This window comes from Dermacentor silvarum, chromosome 7 (assembly GCF_013339745.2).
Source record: "Dermacentor silvarum isolate Dsil-2018 chromosome 7, BIME_Dsil_1.4, whole genome shotgun sequence".
NCBI classification, from domain to species: Eukaryota; Metazoa; Arthropoda; class Arachnida; order Ixodida; family Ixodidae; genus Dermacentor; species Dermacentor silvarum.
This window is the reverse complement of record NC_051160.1, coordinates 172883471-172903558: the sequence shown is the minus strand read 5'-3', so window position 1 is coordinate 172903558 and position 20088 is coordinate 172883471. Positions and strand designations below refer to the sequence as shown.

Sequence of the window (20088 nt, the reverse complement as noted above, 5' to 3'; positions counted from 1 at the left end):
TATCAGTGCAAAAATAAAACGCAATGTTACTAAACAGTGATACACTGGCACAGTAACGGCTGCGAGGCTTTCAATAAAATATCAGTTGGTTAACGATATGGACGAGGGAAAGTTGCAGTCATCCTGCAGTCGTCGTGTGGTTTTGCCCAAGAGCTTGGGTAGCAGTCGTCCAACACTTGGATGTCTCGGCAGGGACGCTTCTTGCGCAGCGGGGTGCCTTGCGGGGAAGCAGCAGTATATGTAGTCTTATAAATACTTTACATAACCTCGATACGTTATAGGTCTGCACATATTAACGGCGTAATTACCAACGCTAGCCACATGTTCGGTACCTTTAAAGGGCAACTCCGGCGTTTTGTTAACCATATTAGGATATTGTCATTTTCAAATAGCGTTAGCAGTCCTGTCACTGGTAGGGTGGTTAAATTTGCTTATAAACTCATCAGTAGTTTTAAATAACTAATAAAAGAGGTGCCGAAACTGAAATGGATAGCTGTTTTGTGTGACGTCTACGATGAATCGATGACGTCAGATCCTACACTACTGTAATGTGCTGCTTTTATTCTGAAGCATTATTATGGCATTATTCCAGGCACTTTGCAGTAGGTAGCTCCTGCTCTGTCTCTTTTCAGTCCTCTTCAATAAACGAAATATATGTGAGCTATGGTGCCCAGTGAACCACAAATGTCTCTGTGATGTATGAATTGTGTTTATCTTTTTCGGTGACCGCTTTCACCGGCTAACAAACGTTATGGCGCAGCGCAAGACGCGCCTACATGACCTAGAACTTACGCAAACGCTATCGTTGATTCCATGTGGTGTTGCGTATGTCCTCGCCGAGCCTTGCCTAATCACAATGCATGTGCGACACGAATTGTGTAGTAGTTTCTGGAAACCACACGGGCACCAGCGATTACACTGGAACCTTCGATGACTCATGCATAAAAGCCGACGCGCTTGACCCGCTGATCAGATTTCGAGCCGACTGTTTTCGCCGCTGTCGCTGTGCTTTCAGTGTAGCTTGCTTTTGTGGGCACAAGTTTGCCCAATAAAACGTCAGTTTCGTCATTCGCAGTATCGCTGCTGTATTATTCACCGTCACTACTACGTGACAATATCAGCCAGCTCAAGTTTTTGGGGACCAGTTGTCGAGTGTCGCGCGCGTCTCAAAAAGGGTAACTGACTTGCACCACTGGCGTGTCTCACGAAGGGCAGTTTGAAATCTTATGCTGGCAGAATCAAGAGTGCAAGTGTACCTTGACATTGTCGGAGACGCGAGTAATTTGGCCTAACCGGGATCAGAGGGCAAAGGAAATAGCCGAGGCTTTTCATATACAACAAGAAATAATTTCTGTTTCAGTCCAGTGAAAACACTTCGTCCATAGGACATACGAATCATGTCCCAATATCCATGCACCATTTCGGAGACAAATTGGACATCCGCTGGATGGTCACTTTCGGATATCCTACCACGGATGTCCCAAGGACATCGCACATGGGCCTGTTTCGGATTTTCTACCACGGATGTCTCAAGGTTATCCCACATGGACCTTTTTCGGCATACACATGAATATTTGTCCTCCAATTGAGACTCGCTCTGAGTTTCCTCGTGACAGGAGTACGTTTTCTCGCATATTCTAATTACACTCTGAAGTTGTCATGTCTGCAGCTCGTGTGTTTTTACTTTACGAATGTTGTTACGCAGTTTACTTTGAAAACTTCAATTACTTCAGTAAGGCACTTGTGCTTGGTGGAAGGCCTAAAAGAATTAGGAGTATGCCGCATTTCAGCGCGCATGCGTGCGCGCATAACGTGCGCACACAATATAGATGGTCTTAATGTGCGTGCTGTGACCGAAATATATATTATAGCAAACAAGGTGCGCTATCACTGCCATATATCATGCCCCCATAATGTCCCTCGTGGACATGCAAGGGATGTCCGCGGGACAAGGAAAGTGCGGACATACGATCACGTGAGGGATGTCTGCAGGACGTATTCGACACATCTCAATGATATCCAGGATATCCGTAAGACGTCGTCATTGTCACTGGGAGTCGTGGCTCCATAATATTGCGCGTTACTGAATGATAGCGAACTGAAGCTGTTCGCCACATATAGGTGGAACCTGTTTTGGTTGTTTTCGCCATATTTTATGTAGGCGTGCAAAGTAGTGAGATTGAGGGTGCCTGGTGCATGCGCACTTTTTTTGTATGTTGCCTTTGTGCCTTCTGTTTTTGAGTAAGCGCTCAGTGGCAGTTAGTGTACGTGTCCTGTCTCTCGCTCTGAGCGCCTTTGCTGCTGTTGTATCACGAAGGGCTGTGGGCCCACACCATTGTACGTGCTTTTGATGTCGAGCATGGCTTGCTGTCGAGTAGTAAGAGGTCAGGAGGTGCAGCTAGAAACGAAGAACACCAAACGTTTATCTTACCCGACGCATTTCCATTGTCTCATACTTTTGGCAAAATTCAATTACATCGAACACCGAGTTAAGTGCATCCTTAATGATAATACTCTTCAACCATGAGCAGGTGGACTATTTCGCATATTCGTAGATTGACCTCTTGGCAGAGCTCAACGAGGCAGGGAAGGCGAAGATCAAGTTAAATTGGATTGGTAAACTGCAGTTAGGGAACATCGCATGTAAACCTCACCTTTTCAATCTGTCGTTTGTAAAGCCAGAAAAGACACAAAACGAAAGGGTGGAAACGCTATATCTAAGTTCTCGCACTAGATACCCGTGCCGTCATGAGCTTCAACAGCGTCAGCCTAGGATTATCTATTTGTTTGTCACTACAGCAATGATTGCATTGCATTATAAATAGCCAAAGTACATAACCTGTCGAGCTCCTAAAGAAAAAAAAAAGTTGCTGTTTCGTCCGAAAGGCGAAGCATCGATTGCGATAACAAATTAGTACACAGCCATCAAAAGTAAGAATACTAGTTTTGTCAGCCGTATAAACTTGTAAACATAGGCATACTAATTTACCAAGCATGGTGTCACGCGCGCACAAGCAAACATGAACGCATCTCACTCGATGACCGCGGAAAGTGGCTGTGAAAATGCTGGAGTGAGTCAGCGCAGCAGCATAAGCGAGTGAATTGAGCTTCGTGCCGGCGCTCGCATCAACGCTATCTTAGCCGCGAAAACACAGGGAGGGCGGACTCTGCCCCGTCGCAGCTGTATCTCCCACACGACTCAAGCGGAACTGGTGACTCAATCTCCCACATGAAAGGAGGAAAGCGGGAAGGCAACGCGGGAGGGAGGGGGTGCGGCATCTACTCTGCCAGGAGCTGCGTGTACTTTGCGTGTCTGAGGGCTGTTGCGCGCACCGTACCTTGAAAGCGATCTCCACACGGCTCTTGCCTTTGTATGCGCTGTGCTTTCGCCGCTGGGTTTTCGTTGAAGCGATAGACCGCACGAATCTTCGGTCACTGCTGCTGCCACGCTTGCTCAAGCCACGGTTTTGACAGTGCTTGTCTGCGGTCATCTAGCGTGATCTATTCATGTTTGCTTGTGCGCGCTCGCACCATGCTTGTTAATTCAGTTAGTAAGCGAATGTGTCCAAGTTTATGCCGCCGAAAAAACTACTATCCTTACTCCGTATAGCTCTCTACTAGTAAATTTGCTATCGCAATTGATGCTTGGTGGACAATTGATGCTTGATGGACACCATCGCAAAAGTGCGATACTCAGTCGGGACTGACGCTCTCTCCAGCGGACCCAAGCTTCGTGCTTAGTCCAGCTCTGCATGTCAATTCAGCACGCAGCCTGGAATGCACTGTCTGATCGTTGAAATTCTCTAACACACCTTCGCTGCCCAGCACCCTCCGATTTGGCGCGTCCCTGCAGTCTCTCCGGCGCAGCGCTGATCAGTCACTACTTGGCTTGCAGTCGCGGACTACAGCATCTTGGTGCGTGCACTTCTTTGTGCAGCGTGCATAATTCCAGGACCAGTGCAATCGCTCATTTGCATCGTAGCCACAATGAGCCGACCATACTCGCGTAGCAAACTATCATCGGGGTCTTCAAACTGATAGCATTCACAACAATGCTTGCAAAAAGTGTTAGGGCAACGTCACTAGCGCGTCGCCTCTAGCTGTTGCCGGTAGATGGGGCTAAGCACCTGCATATTCTTTTTTTTTTTTAGCATTCACTTCTCTACCCATCATCACCAACCAGAGTGTCGAAGCGACAATTTTTTTTTAGTTTTCGTTTTTCCGGTTCACCGAAAACGGTTCAACTCAGGTGCGAAAATATAACGGTTCAAACTGGTTAAAGTTCATGTGCATTAGCGAAGAATAATAACAGGAAAACAGCCCAAAATTCGACTCGACGCTGCTGCTAAGCTGCACTGAAAGATTACGCGAGTTGTTCTTCGGGCTGCACATAGTTGCAAAAGAATGATGCGAATCCAACACTTCCAGGACAATTCCAGGACCAGTGCAATCTCATAGATTGATGCAATCTTATATATCATATAGATTCCAGGCTGGGATCTATGTGAAGCAAAGCTTTATCGAGTTAGCGAGAGAGGACAATGTATTGAGGAAACGCAGAGACCTCTTGCCTGCTATTCTGCTCAGGGGTAAGGAGACGAGGAGTTAATGATGAGGACAGGCAGTAGGGAGCGATTTTGTTTTTGTTCGAAGCAGCCGATCACAGCCTTGAATACAGGCCGGTCCGGCGAAGGGCCCAGTAACACTATTACACTTAATGTGTTGTTGTTAATTGCATCTACCAAAGAGGTCAGTGCCTGCTGTTAACATTCATAGTGGGGACAAGCGACATGCACTCATTGTCTCAGTACTTTGCGCCCCACCACAGTCTGGCGAGTCCGCATGTCGGATTCGACGCAAACATCGGCGCGTTAACTCAACATATAGTCTGCCCACCAATAACAAGAAGATGGTGCATATATACAAATAAGGTGAGCAACAAGTGCATGGATGAGAAGCTCGAGAAAAAAAAACGAAAGCAGTTTTTTTTTTTTCCCTTTCGATTTCGCTCCGGAGTGAAAAAATCGTAACGTTCTGGTTCAGTTCTGGTTCGAGCAAAAATAATGTTTCTTCCGGTTTTCGGTTCAGCTCGAATTCGATACCCTGTCACCGACAGACACTGCTTTTCTCTAACGACATTACCTTACCCCGCATTCTCCATCGCCCAATTGCCCCTTCTCGCCCGCGGCTCCTTTCCACATTCCTCTACTCACAGTATCGCTCCACGTGGCCCCTCTGCTCTTTTCCCTTTCCATATTCTTCCTCTCCACAGGTCTACCATCGATTGCAGCCATAGGCGCCGACTACAGTGGGGGGGCTCCGGGGCTCGAGCCTCCTCCGGAGCTCCTCCGGAGTTTTCCCGGAGGAGGCTCGACACTGGTGTCGGCCTGATAATTAGTTCCAAGTGGATCCGAACTCCACGGCTAGAATTTGTAAATTGCAACATGAATCATATGGTAATTAGCTAAAGACTTAATTGGCTAATTTTGTTAATTAGTCGATTATGGATTTCAATTTTTTGTGCAAGTAATGTCCGCGTCTTCGAGTAGACGAGCTCATGAACTAGAATTGGGCTATCTGCCACAGGCAACCTTTAAAAATTTTTGAAAGTGTTTGCTGAAACACCTCGTATATAGAATTCACTCAGTAACCGAAATAAGCACCAAGCCGGATTCAGTCGAAATCGGAATAAATAGAAGTCTAGAAGTTATGCGCAGCAGTGCTTATACTCTGACTCAACATACTAAAAAAAAGAGTACAGTTTGGCCGGGAAGGCGAAGCAGTATTAATGATAGCAAAGTAGAAGTCAATTACACGAAGGAAGATTCTTACGGTGTAAATCTTTGTAAGGATCGTACCCGTGTAAGGGCCGCACCCCAAACTTGACAGCTAATATTAAAAAAAAAAAGACATCCAACCGAGAAGCAGTCACGTTCCGTGCGCTGATTCTGATCGGGCTCGACAGCGAATTGTCGTGCGCAGCGTACTTTCGCGCGTCACTACTGGATGTCGAGAGGAGGCGATCGCGGAGGTTTACGGTGGATTTCATACTTGTAGTTGGAAAAATTAGGTCAAATGGCCCGGTCCAATGAAAGGCCCGTCAAAATCGCGACAGAAAAGTATGGCTCTTACACGGGTCTATACGTTAGTTATAGTGGCCATATAAATTGTAGTAAACATTTATCTAAAATTTAAATAGCAAGCATAGTGTAATGTATGGACCATGTAAACCTGTAAATACCTCACTGGATGACCTCGAGCACTCGCTTTCACAATGCAAGCTTTATGAAGAACGCCGGCAGCGGAGGCGAATGGTTCGTACAGCCGCGCGATTCACCGCAACTTCTAAATTAAATTGATCATCATTATCTGTCTATTTTTATGTCCACTACAGACGGCCTCTGTCAGTGATCTGCAATGACCTCTGCCTCTTAACTATGCAACACCAGGGACGCTGAAAGACAGCCCGGCGCGCATGAAGTTAGCAGCCATACCTACTCACCCTTTATCATTGCACCCACCAATGATTACTAACAATTAGATATGGCACGCGGGCCGCATAAGCGTCAACCGCGCACAGTCATTCACAGCTATGGCAGGGCTAGATGAGAGACGCGTGCTCTCCTTCCCATTCGCGTTTGATTAATGACCTACAACTAACCCGAATATTGAGCGCGTGAGAAGATAATGCCCATCAAGCCATCATCCTTTTTGGCTCACTGTTACGTACATTTTCCCGCACCCACAGTGTATGGGTTGCTCATTTATAAGGCTTTTGGATTAAATACGGAACATCACGGCGACGACAACAGGGAAAATTTGCCTGGAGTGTCGATATAATTGCTTTCGCCAGCAAGCGAGAAATATAAATTTGTTAGCAAATGGTATGTATATGTGTGTATGTATGTATATATATATATATATATATATACAGGGTGTTTCAGCGAACACTTTCAAAATTTATGTAAGGTTGCCTGGGGCAGATAGCCCAATTCTAGTTAATGAGCTGGTCTATTCGAAGAGGCGGACATAACTTGCACAAAAATTGAAATGCATAATCGACTAATTAACAAAAATTCACTAATTAAGTTTTTAAATAATGACCTGATGGCCCAAATTGCAATTTACAAATTGTAGCCATGGAGTTCGCGAGGCTGATCCACTTAGAAATAATTCTCAGGATGACACCAGTTTCGATATATTAATTCCCGAACTTTGCGGAGAAATGCATTGGCGTTCCAGTTAATTTTGAGCTTCAACGCATGAAGTGACGTTTTGTTAAGAACCTAACTGGAACGCCAATGCATTTCTCCGCAAAGTTCTGGAATTAATATCTCGAAACTGGTGTCATCCCGAGAATTCGTTCCAAGTGGATCCGCCTTGCGAACTCCGCGGCTAGAATTTGTAAATTGCAATATGGGCCATCAGGCAATTAGTTAAAAACTTAATTAGTGAATTTCTGGTAATTATTTGACTATGCATTTCAATGCTTTGTGCAAGTAATGTCCGCCTCTTCGAGTAGACCAGCTCATCAACTAGAATTGTGCTATCTGCCACAGGCAACCTTTAAGAATTTTTGAAAGTGTTCGCTGAAACACCCTGTATATATATATATATATATACATGCTGACAATACTGGGCTACGTCGTGTCCAAGGATGGAATTCTCCCAGATCCAGCCAAGCTTCGGGCCGTAGCCGAGTTGCCCAGACCCCAGTATCGTAGGACTGTGTTCCTACTTTCGACGGTTCATTCGAAACTTTGCCACTATTATATCGCCACTGACGAAGCTCCTTGGCAGTAAGGGGCCCCTCGACTCGTGGTCGTCAGTGTGCGAGGACGCGTTCGTAAAGCTCCGTCGTTTATTGACGTCTCCACCCATACTACGCCACTACGACCCTACGGCCCCTACAGAGGTCCACACTGACGCCAGCGGTGTTGGCCTAGGCGCTGTCCTTGCGCAGCGCAAGTCAGGGTTCCCTGAATATGTCGTGGCATATGCAAATCGTACACTTACTAAAGACTGAGGTCAACTAAACCGTCTCCGAAAAAGAATGTCTGGCGATCATCTGGGCCCTTACGAAGTTTTGCCCTTATTTGTATGGTCGCCCGTTCGATGTCGTTACTGACCACCATGCACTATGCTGGCTGTCGTCATTGAAGGATCCCTCAGGCTGTTTCGCCCGTTGGGCACTTCGTCTGCAGGACTACTACATCCGCATGCTCTACCGCAATGGACGCGAACATGCCGACGCCCTCTCGCGCTCTCCCTTACCCGACGACAACGCCCGCTGCTCCGGAACTCAGCTGGCCGTTTCTTCCATCGACCTTCACACCATCGCTACAAAACAGCGCAAGGACCAATGGATTGTCTCGCTGATAGACTTGCTCACTGATCCGTCGGCAACACCACCCAGTCGTGCATTGCGTCGTCAAGCCTACCATTTCGCCATTCGCGACGAGCTACTTCACCGACGCAATTACAGCGCCGACGGCCGCCAGTGGTTACTGGTAGTACCCCAGCAGTCTCCGTTCTAAAATATGCGAATCGTTCCACTCTGATCCACAGTGTGCACACTCTGGGGTATACAAAACTTACCACCGAATCCGACAACAGTACTTTTGGCGGGGAATGTACCGGCACGTGCAGAAATTTGTTCCCTCCTGCCTCAATTGTCAGTGCCGGAAATCTCCGTCGAACCTCTCGCCAGCAGGTCTACAACCTTTACCTTGTCCTAACCGGCCATTTGGCGCGTTGGCATCAATTTATACGGACCTCTTTCTTTGACGTCGGCTGGTAATCGCTGGGCCATCGTCGCAGTTGACCATCTCACGCGATACGCCGAAACTGCCGCCCTTCCAGTGGCTACAGCACGAGATGTTGCCTTCTTCCTGCTCCACCGATTCATACTGCGTCACGGTCCACCCCAGGAGCTACTCAGCGATCGAGGCCATGTCTTCTTGTCGGAAGTCGTCGAAGCCATTCTCAAAGAATGTCACGTAGTTAGGGATGGAAGTTCGTGGGTTGTGGTGGTCCGAGATGGTGCCCCTCGATGGCCCGCGTGCACGGTGGCAACGCGAAGGAAGAACCAGCGTCTGGTGGAGGACAACGTTTATTACGCAGCAAAGTGTCTGGCCAGGCTGCACCCAGACAAATCTCTCCTCTCATGCCGAGCGCCCGTTTTAAAGGCTCGGTCGCGCTCGGTCAAACAACGCAACAAAAACACGTGCATTCTTTGACTGTCTTGCTTTCACACGCCCCTACGGGAGCAACACTCAATTCGTCAAAGCCCTCAAGCGTCTTTCAGTCACTCGCTTCCGGTTAATTGCCATCCTCATGCCCGCTTAAGCAAACAGCAACCGGTTGGTGGCCCTCTGCAGTAACATGGGTTGAAAAAGCCGCATCCAGCGGAATTCCCTTCCTCCGTAAATTAAGGAGCCGCCGTCACGACTCATTTCCACGAAACACACTTTCCACGCGTGCTTTGTCCTTTCTCTGCCCACTGGCTCGGGGCATGCTGTCATGGCTTTCAACGTATTTTCCATGACAGCCCCCATGTGCATTCCTGATGCTCGGCTACACTGCAGCGGCATTCAGTACGGAGATAGCCAAGAAAAGCATGGCGAACCGTAACGACCCATCCTATATACACTCTCAAACTGACTCCTGACGAAGACAGCTAAGAAAAGCATAGCGCACCGTAGCAAACGACCCAACCTATACGCTCTCACTGATTCACGTCGTTCACCGCAGAACTACTGCTTACCACCCACAGACAAACGGTCTCACAGAGCGATTTAACCACACGCTCGGCGACATGCTCTCAATGTACATCGCTGCCGACCACACAAATTGGGATGCCATTCTGCCCTTCATCACCTATGCCTACAATGCCGCCTGTCAGAGTACTACAGGCTTCTCACCGTTCTTCTTATTGTACGGCCGCCACCCGTCGCACACGATCCTTCCATACAAGCCAGACACGTCTGAGTATGCGCCTATATCTGCCACAGCCAGACATGCTGAAGATTGTCGCGACCTTGCCCGGACCTTTACTGCAAATGAACGAGAGCGGCAGAAGAGCATTCGCGGTGACACCACCACTTCTGCGCCCACGTTTGTTCCTGGGGCGCTCGTCTGGCTCTCAGTCCCTACCACTGCAACTGGACTCTCTTCGAAACTACTGCCCAAATACGAAGGCCCCTACGCACGTCCCCAGTAGATTACCTTATCGAACCCGTTGAACCATCTTCGGACATGCGCCGTCGAGGGCGCGACATCGTCAATGTGGAGCGCCTCAAGATATACCATGACCCAATCATGTTGACAACCTGTTAAGTCGCCTATCGATTCACTTTTCACACCCGGGGTAATTGTAGCGAAGCGTTGGAACTCTGAAGTGGGTCGTCCGCTCCAGCGCCTTGAAATGGGTCTCCCAAGGGCGACAGTCCGTGCTGCGCTTTTGGACTGTCGCCCTTGCGCTGCTTCAAGTGCCGTCCAATAAACATCCTTACAATATATATATTTCGAGACAGCTGTTCAACCTCGACGGTTTATTATGCAGGCCGCGCACTGAAGAGAATGACGCTGGCCATGATGAGTATATACAGATGAAGAAGATGAAGGGGTAATATAATGCTCACACAATTCCCCCCGTGCATGGAAGCAGCCAACCTGGCCGCTGGCTATGGCGGCGAACACCGTATGAAAGGCTTTAAACGTAAGACATGCACAATCTCTGTGGTACGGCAGCGGCCGTCCAAAGGCGTAACAACGGGAGCGACACGATAGTTAACTGGGGAAGTCTGTTCCTGAACAGTGTAGGGCCCGACAAAACGGGACTGAAATTTCTCGCATAAGCCAGGAACGCGAACTGGAGTCCACAGCAACAGTGTCGTTTCCTTCCAGCTCCAGGCTGGAAGGAAACGACACGGTGGGATGCATCATAACGAGTTTTGCGGTCTTGTTGACTGGCGTCGGTGTTGAGGCGGGCGTGTTGGCGACACTGAGCAATGCGCGAAACAAATTGCTCACACATTGATGTCGACGAGGGCATGGCGACGTCAAAGAAAGAGACATCGAGGACAGTGATCGGTTGACGACCATACACAAGGAAATAGGGCGAGTACCCCGTTGTGCGTTGGACGGCCGTGTTGTAAGCGAAGGTGACGAATGGGAGAATAACATCCCAATTGGTGTGGTCAGGGTTGATGTACATTGAAATCATGTCGGACAGCGTACGATGAAAGCGCTCTGTGAGGCCATTAGTTTGAGGGTGGTAGCTGGAAGTCATTTTATGGATGGTATTGGACGCACGGAGAACATCGTCGAGAAGTTTAGACAAAAAGGTCCTGCCGTGGTCACTCAAAAGGATACGTGGGGCTCCATGTCATAAAAAGATGGCTTCTAAGAAAAAGGATGCAACCTCCGCTGCGGAACCGGAACGTAGTGCGGCTGTTTCAGCGTACCGTGTCAAGTGGTCTACAGGTGTGACAATCCATCGTTTACCGCTAGCCGATAAGGGTAGTGGTCCATACAAGTCGATACCAACGACTGCGAAAGGAGCTTCAGGACATGGGACAGGTTATAGCAGTCCAGCCGGAGGTGAGGTCAGTCGTTTGCGGTGTTGGCAGATCGAACAGGAAGCCACGTATTTTGCTACGCTTGTTGCAAGTCCAGGCCAAGAGAAGCGGCTGCAAATTTGCTCATAGGTTTTATGGAAACCAAAGTGACCGGCAGTGGGATTGTCATGAAAGGTCTCCAGTATCTGGGTCCGAAGTGATCGGAGAACTACAGGGACCCAACGGTGTCCTTCAGGATGAAACACGTAAAAGTATAGCACCGAATTTTCAATCTTGAAGTTCTTCAACTGCCGACGGAGTCGAGTGTTAGGTGTGCGAGAGGATCCCCAAATACGTTCCATAACGGAGTGGCAGTAGGAGTCACTACGTTGGCTACTTGCAAACGTATGAGAATGGCTAGGTGGGAGCCGGTTGAGAGCTGCGAGTGAAGGAAATGCAGGAGACACGTCCGGCGGTTTGCTCATGGAAGGTGGTAAGCAGGCAGTGCTTGAAGACGGTGGTAGGGGACAACGAGAGAGAGCATCGGCATCCTGGTGTTTCTTTCCAGACTTGTAGGTGACGTCGAAGTCGTATTCCTGTAAACGAAGTAGCCAACGGCTGAGACGTCCCGTTAATTTTTTTAGCGTCGCCAACCAGCACAAGACGTGGTGATCAGTGACGACCATAAAGTGGCGGCCGTGCAGATAAGGCCGGAATTTTTGGACGGACCAAGCAACGGCAAGGCACTCTTGCTCGGTAATGGTATAATTTTTCTCTGCAGGTGTTAGCGTGCGACTTGCGTATGCGACCACACGTTCTTCGGAAGTTTGCTGACGTTGCAGAAGAACAGCGCCGATACCATGGCCGCTGGCGTCAGTATGTAGAAGAGTGGGTGCGGTGTTGTCGAAATGACAAAGCACAGGGTCGCACGTAAGGGCACGCTTTAGGGCGTCAAAAGCAGTTTGGCATTTGTCCGACCATACATAGGGAGCTCCAGAAGGAAGTAGTTGATGGAGCGGCGCCGCATTGGTGGCAAAGTTACGTATGAAGCGCCGGAAATACGAGGCTAGGCCAAGGAAGCTACGCAAGTCTTTGGCGCGTTGAGGCCTGGGGAAGCTCAGGACAGCGGTAATCTTATCGGGGTCAGGTCGAATGCCCTCCTTGCTGACAAGGTGTCCGAGTATTTTAATGGTTGTGCTGGCGAAGTGGCACTTTTTTGTATTCAGCTGAAGGCCAGCAGTAGAGAGGCACGTCAAGACTTCGTCGAGACACTGCAACTGCTGATGGAAGGTCGACGAAAATATGACGATGTCGTCAAGGTAGCATAAGCAAGTCTTCCACTTTAGGCCCCGTAGTACAGTGTCAATCATCCGCTCAAATGTGGCGGGAGCATTACACAGGCCGAAAGGCATTACGTTAAATTCGTAAAGTCCATTGGGTGTGGCAAAAGCAGTTTTTTCCTTGTCTGCTTCGTGCACGGGGATCTGCAAGTATCTGGAGCGTAGATAAACGCTGGTGAAATACTCGAACGGTGGATTGCGCCGATGGCCGAATCACAACATTATTTGCGCCATGTAGAATAGCTCCATTGTAAGGTGTAGTAACCTTGTGTAGACGAAAGCACAAGTCAGCGTGAATAACAGAAATAGCTGCGCCCGTATCAATCAATGCAGGAACTGGTACACCTTCTACACACACTAATAAGGTATTGGCCGGGCACACTGGAGGAATTGTAGTCTGTGCGGGCCATGCAGCTTTCCCTCCAAAAACTGCACCATCAAATTTTCCGATCGGTAGTCAGGAGTGTGGGAGGCCGGTAGCAGAGGTGATGTCGAGCGTCGGAGAGGGGAAGGCGAGCAGTGGCACCCTGGACGGTAGTTGCGAGGCTCTTCGGGATTTGGAGGCGGAGTAAGTGAGCGTTAGGGAAGCAGGCGCTGGTAGGGACTCGGAAGAAGCAACGGGTCTCTCCCGTAAACATCGTAACCACAGCGTTCGTCCTGTTGTAGTCTTCGCCAAAAGCGCGATATGTGCCCGCGAATACCGCAATAATAATAAATGGGGCGGGGCGTAGGCCGGGTAGGGTAATATGCTGTGGCAGGTGCACGAGGTGCCAGAGTCGCCAGATGGTTGGGAGTAGCAAGAGCAGCAGGCGTTGTTTGAACGAACGCTGGTTGCGTAGCCGCAACCTGAGCATACGAGTGTGCCGGCAAAGGAGGGGCACAGCCGACAGTGCAGGTCATGGAAGACAGCTCCTCTTTGATGATGTCGCGCAGGCCAGGAACCGAAGGTTGCGGCTGAAGAATGGGAGGACTGCGCAGGCCATACACTTGGAGCTCTTCGCGTATGAGAGTCCGAATCAGGACACGCAGTTCCGTATCCGAGGAAGGAGGCGTGTCACAGGCGACAGGTTGTAAACGGATGGCCTGCAGGGCGTCCAGATGCTGGCAAGTCGCGATAACATCGTTAATGGTATTTGGATTCTTGATAGCCAGTGCGTTGAACGCGACGTGGGCAATGCCCTTGAGGATATGACGAACACGATCACATTCATTCATGGCTGCGTCAACCTGGCGACAAAGGGCGAGGACGTCCTCGATAAAAGAGGTGTATGTTTCCCCGGGAAGTTGCATGCGTGCATCAAGCTTTTTCTTGGCTACCTGAGAGCGGACGTTTGGGGCGGCGAAAATTTGTAGAAGCTGGTGTCTGAAAGCCGCCCAGTCAGGCAAGGAGCTCTCATGGTTAAGAAACCAAGTCCTGGCAATGTCAGTGAGGTAGAATGCGACGCTCCGAAGCTTGTGGAAATCATCCCACTGGTTAGACTCACTCACTCTGTCATAATTGTCCAGCCAGTCGTCAACGTCTTCACTAGGAATGCCAGCGAACATGGTGGGATCGCGCTGCCGTGCGTTGACGATCCATGAAGGAACGGCCGGTGGGGCAGAGACGGTGACGCTGGGGGCTCCTGGTGGATCTTCTTGGCGCATGGTGGCGGAAAGGTGGGAACGAAGCTCCAGGGAAACTCGAAGTCGTAGAGGACCAAGGGATCGAGAGCAGCCTCCACCACTTGCGAGACAGCTGTTCAACCTCGACGGTTTTATTATGCAGGCCACGCGCTGAAGATAATGGCGCTGGCCATGATGATGAGTATATACATATGAAGAAGATGAAGGGGTAATATAATGCTCACAATATGTACATACATGGGTAGGTTTCGGAAAGCTAGTCGGGCCCCAGCCCCCCCCCCCCCTCGCAGAAATGAAAGCTTTCCGCCTATGATCGCAGCAGCAAAACGCCTACGACTCCACAAAGTTTCACTCTTAACCATAGCTCAAATCGAATGACCACAGTATGTTCCAACCATTGAACTCTGCAAGAAAACCCGCCCGGGCTCCACAAAGAAAGCTATGAGCGATACTAGGAAAGACTGGTTGTTTGAACATATATGCTGAACAAACATCGCAGACTACGGGAAGACACCAGCACCCGTGTTGTCCGTCGTCTGCCAAGTTTGTTCAGTAAGTATGTGGACGAGGGCTTACCAATATTATTGAGAGAAGCTTAGAGTCTGTAATCAGTGTATAAGTGAACCTCGTTATAATCAAGTCGCATCTGACAGAAAAATAGCTTCGTTATATCCGATATTCTTTACAAACATATATATGTAATGGCGCTGTATGTATAGTAAGTATAAGAGAACAGAAACCACACCCGTTCACTGGATCGGATTCTTCTGCGCCCTCTTTCTCGCGCTCTCAGCGCCTGAGCTCCATTGCCGCTCTTCGTCATTACACTCTGCCACCCTGCGACTGCGTGTGCCCCTGAGAAATGAACACAGCACAGTACTTTAGATTTGTCGACAGACGTAGTTCGTAATACGCGGCACATGCACGGCATTCCACTTTCTTTTGTCTGTGCGCTAGTCAGAAACCAAAGACCGTACACGCCAAGTGTTCTCGCCCAGGCATTCGGTAATAATAAAGGGTCCCTCGTACTTTGCGCACAATTTGTTTGAAGAGGACGGTGTACTTCGTTGCACCCACACCTCGTCGCCGATATTGTATTGCGGTGCCAGACGGCGGCGGCTGTCGTAGTACCGCTTTTGTGCCTGTTGGACATGTTTTGTCCTCTTGCTTGCCTCTCGTGGGACGTTGCAAAGAAGCGATGTCGTGCAATGGGGCGTCCAACTTTCACAGGCGTGTCCAAGCCGAATGTAACGCCTAGTTTTGGGAGTGTTAACTGCGTATGCAGCCGCTTGAAGATTCTTATCCCAATCGGCTTCACTGGCGTGTTGTTTTTACAATACGGTGCGAGTCGAGCTTGGATAGTCTGGTTCGACCTCTCCAGTATTTTGTAGAGATTTTGTAGATGTTCTTCTTCCGTTGCCCCGATAACCAGGATGTCGTCGAGGTACACAATGCAGGCGTAGTCGATCAGCGAACCCAGCACTGTGTTCATGGCGCGTTGGAACGTACTTGCGGCTGTTCGCAGTCTCAAAGGCATTTGGTTCAACTCGTACAAACCAGAAGGTGTACGGAAGGCCATCTTGTACTTATCGTCCTCAGCCACGTTGATCTGCCGATGCCCCGCTTTCAAATCTGGAAAGGAAAAGAATCTTTAATTTCGTGCTGCAGTGTCAATAGTGTTGTCAATACGTGGCAGCGGGTATGAGTCAGGTATGGTGCGTTTATTTAGCTCCCGGTAGTCCACACAAAATCGTAGATAGCCGTTCTTTATACGGACTAAATCGACAGGTGCAGCCCACGGGCTGGTAGACGGCCTGTTAACGTTAGCGGCTAGCATTTCTTGTCCAGCAATTACAGCCCGCTCTCGTTCCTGTTGGGACTCAGGTAGCGTTTAGGCCGGTGATACCTCAGCCAAAGGGATGAGTACGTCCGGGAGTAAGAGCTATAGAAAAAAGGGTTTATTCTACATATTTACAGTGGCTCCAAATATGGAAGCCCACTCCATGTGAGAGCACTTTGAAAGTCTCAGCTCACTACATGTCTAAGAACATATCAGAACAAGTCAGGACACTCCACTGCATTCAAGGTGTCTCCTTATAAAACATTCGGCTTCCCTAGTTGACCCGACTAGGGAATCAGATGACCTTGATGCAGCCAATCGGACGGATCGTACTGTTCGCTGAACTCCGCCTCTAATGTTGTACCTTCGAAGCAAGAACGAGGAAATCTGGAAACAGGGGATTCACACTCTTATGAAAGTCGTCTCCTTGGTTTCTATCTCTCAGTGACATTCATTTTGCCAGGGTCGGGAGAGTGACTTTCGCGCTGGCCCCCGCTTCCACGAAGGGTGGTGGTTGTGGTCGCTTCGTGAGCTTCTTTGTCATCGCGTCCCAGTCGGTGTCGCACCACGTCGCCAGGTAGGCGGCCGCTGATGAAGGGGGTGGCATCGGGGGAAACACACAAACGATGCGCCCTGCCCATTTGGGCGCTTGTTTTCCCATCAACGTCGGTGTCGGGCACTGTCGCCGTCTGGGCGACGCTGATGAAAGGGCCTGCCTCGATGGGAAACAATCAAAGAATGTGCCCAGCCGATTCGGGACGCAACATTCGGCATACCGTCGCAACGGTCGGACACCGGCGAAAGATTATCAGTTGATATATGGTGTTCAAGCTTGCTAGACCCGGGAAGTTGCGCAGTAGTATCGCAGCAAAAAGCGATCTGTGTTTTTCAAGTACGACTGACATTGCCGGCTCAGCTTGTGAAGCTTAAGCCGAGAGTAGAGTTACTGTATATATGCTACCAAAGGTAGCCCGTAGGGAGCATATACAGTAGTACCCTAGGTACCCGCTTCGTGACTCCGAGTACCCTAGCCGAGAGGGTACTCGGAGCCACGAAGCGGAGGTTGACGCAACTGCTGTCTACGGTGAGATCAACTTCAGGAGGTAGTCAGCTCCTAGAACCATGTCAGCGGGCAGGTCCTCGAAGTCGGGGTCTGCAGGACGAAACTTGCTCCCGAGTTCGGAGCTGCAGGTCCAGCGCACAGACAGGCAATACGCTACCACCGAGGCCCCGCAGGGGTGCCTCGGTCCAAGGCTGGAGGGTGACTCGGACGTCTTGTCAAAGTAGTGCTGTACATTGGGCTCATAATTGCAGTGGCTTGTGATTTGATTTGGCTCGTAATATCCCAGAGCTTAATTTTTCTTACCTCTCGATTTCGTACGCAGGAGGGCAAGCTGCGCGACTCCGTGTCCATGGGCGCGCCGGACGTGCCACTGGAGGAGAAGACGGTGACGGTGCTGTACGGGCCTGACCTGGTGAACGTGAGCGCCATCAGCTTCTGCGGCACGAGTCGCGAGGTGGCGCAGCTGTGGAGTGACGAGCTGCTGAGCATGGCGTACAACCTGCTCTCCCTGAACGCGCCGGCCGCCACCTTTCTGGAGAAGGCGCACACCAAGCTGCTGCTGTGCACCGACCGCGAGGGTCGGCTGCCCGTCAAGAGCGTGCTGCGCATGTTCGCCCAACACCGGGACGACCGCAAGCGCGTCGAGCGCGCACTCGAAGCTGTCGGGCTGGCCGCCGGCAAGAACGACACCGTGGCGCCCGAGCGACTCTGCCTCGATGTCTTCCTGCGATTCTACCGGCATCTAGTGGGCCGCCAGGAGGTACGTGGGGTTGCGTCTCACCGGGCACCGTGGGAAATTTTGGTTATACAGTAGATCGACGCGTGTGCCCACTTTGGGTGGTGGTGCCACGCAGACGACACATCCCCAGGATGTACAAGTGAGTGCGTTTGGACGTCCTCAGGACGTCCCCCACACGAGCCTCAATACGTCCCTATCAAGACCACTTGTCCAGCCTCAGCACTTCTTCAGGACGTCTTCAGAAGAGCATTCGAGGATCTTTTCAGTGCGCGCTCAGGTCATTTTAAAGACCTAGGCAGCTGCGCTTAGTGAAAATCCATTATTTTTAAGGCGAAAGTCTTATATGTCTCATCGTGCATTCGACCTTCAACGTCCTTGAGCGAAAACTGTGTCGTCGACGCAAAATCGTACAGGCGAGTTGAATGAATGAATGAATGGTTTTTATTTCTTTTCACATTGAAAAAGAGGAGACAGGACTAAAAGCTGAGGTACAGCTTGACAAGGGTCCCGCTCCCTTATACGTTTCAGAGCAGAGCACTGCAGAAACATTACGAAAAGTGCAACACTTGCAACAAAGTAATATTGGAAACAAAATGCACTTTCAACAAGAAGAAAATCTAGTATAAAATTACACAAAGACATATATACTTATATACACATAGAATTTCGCATTTATACCTATATACACGCATGCAGATACAGACCATATGCACAAGCAATTCACACACATCTATATACACGTATGTACAGGTGTTGCTATCGTGCACTCATGACTGCAATATGTAAACAAAACTTTTATGACATACTAGTCTATTTGGCATAACTGACTGAATAGGCTTATTTCGTTATTGGAATTGCATAAAGGATCAAAGTCTTCCTGTGCGAGTTGATTAAGTAGAATGGGTACTGTATGTGTTAATGGTTGTTTATCGTAATTGGTCCGAGGTGTGCGGACGTGCCATTCCTCTTTATGCCTAGTATTACGGATGCTACGGTTTGCTTTTAAATCGGCCAGAGAAAACACAATAGATTTATTAGACTTCAAATATGACCTGTAGCTCAAAATTAAACGATAGTTGTATAAAAAGAATACAGGCAAGATTTCAAACTTTGAGAACAGATTTGTCATAGAAAATAAACGAGGGACATTGGCAATGTATCGCACTGCTCTTTTCTGGAGCAAATGCAATTTCATAAGGTTTACCTTGCTAGTAGTGCCCCAAACGAGGTTACAGTATTGCAGAACTGACAATACTAAAGTATTATAAAGTAAAATTTTAATTTTAACAGGAAGAAAGGATTTCAATCGTCCTATTGTCCCTACAGCAGATGATAGCTTTTTACTTACATGTTCTACGTGATCATTCCAACTTAAATCTTTAGTGAATGTTACCCCTAAGACAGAGACCGTGTTAACAATTTCTAATTGATCCGTACATATTTTCATGTTTATTGAACTTCGTAATTTTTTGCCTCTTTGCATATAGACAACAACTTTTGTCTTGCTGGCATTTATTCGCAGACAGTTTGCATCAGCCCAATCTTTAAATTCTCTTAACGCTCTGTTCCCTTGAAGCTTTAGTTCAGTTTCTGACGTAGCAGTAATAGACATTGCTGTATCATCAGCATAAGAAATAAATTTTGCCCGTACTGAACTTGCTGGCATATCATTTACAAACATTATGTACAGGAGTGGTCCAAGGATGCTTCCCTGCGGAACTCCAACTCTTACAGCCTGAAGACTGGACTTTTCCCTTTCCAACTCGACATATTGTGCTCGATGCGATACATAAGATTCAAAGAGCTCCAAGGCGATACCACGGATACCATAAGCTAGCAGCTTAGCGAGTAAAATTTTATGATTCACAAGATCGAATGCTTTAGAAAAATCTATGTATATTCCCATAAGTAATGTTTTATCG

General features: G+C 48.9%; 2 protein-coding genes across 3 annotated transcripts in view; both read left to right on the top strand.

The window, feature by feature from the left end:
• The window catches only part of LOC119458699 (uncharacterized), a 604514-nt gene that overhangs the window by 346360 nt on the left and 238066 nt on the right, over window positions 1–20088 (top strand). The gene's annotated exons all lie outside the window — the stretch shown is intronic.
• The window catches only part of LOC119459342 (1-phosphatidylinositol 4,5-bisphosphate phosphodiesterase classes I and II-like), a 343616-nt gene that overhangs the window by 165483 nt on the left and 158045 nt on the right, over window positions 1–20088 (top strand). The window contains exon 4 of the mRNA XM_049671676.1: window positions 17750–18187. Within this exon, the coding sequence (XP_049527633.1) occupies window positions 17750–18187 (438 nt within the window). The remainder of the gene's footprint in view (window positions 1–17749; window positions 18188–20088) is intronic.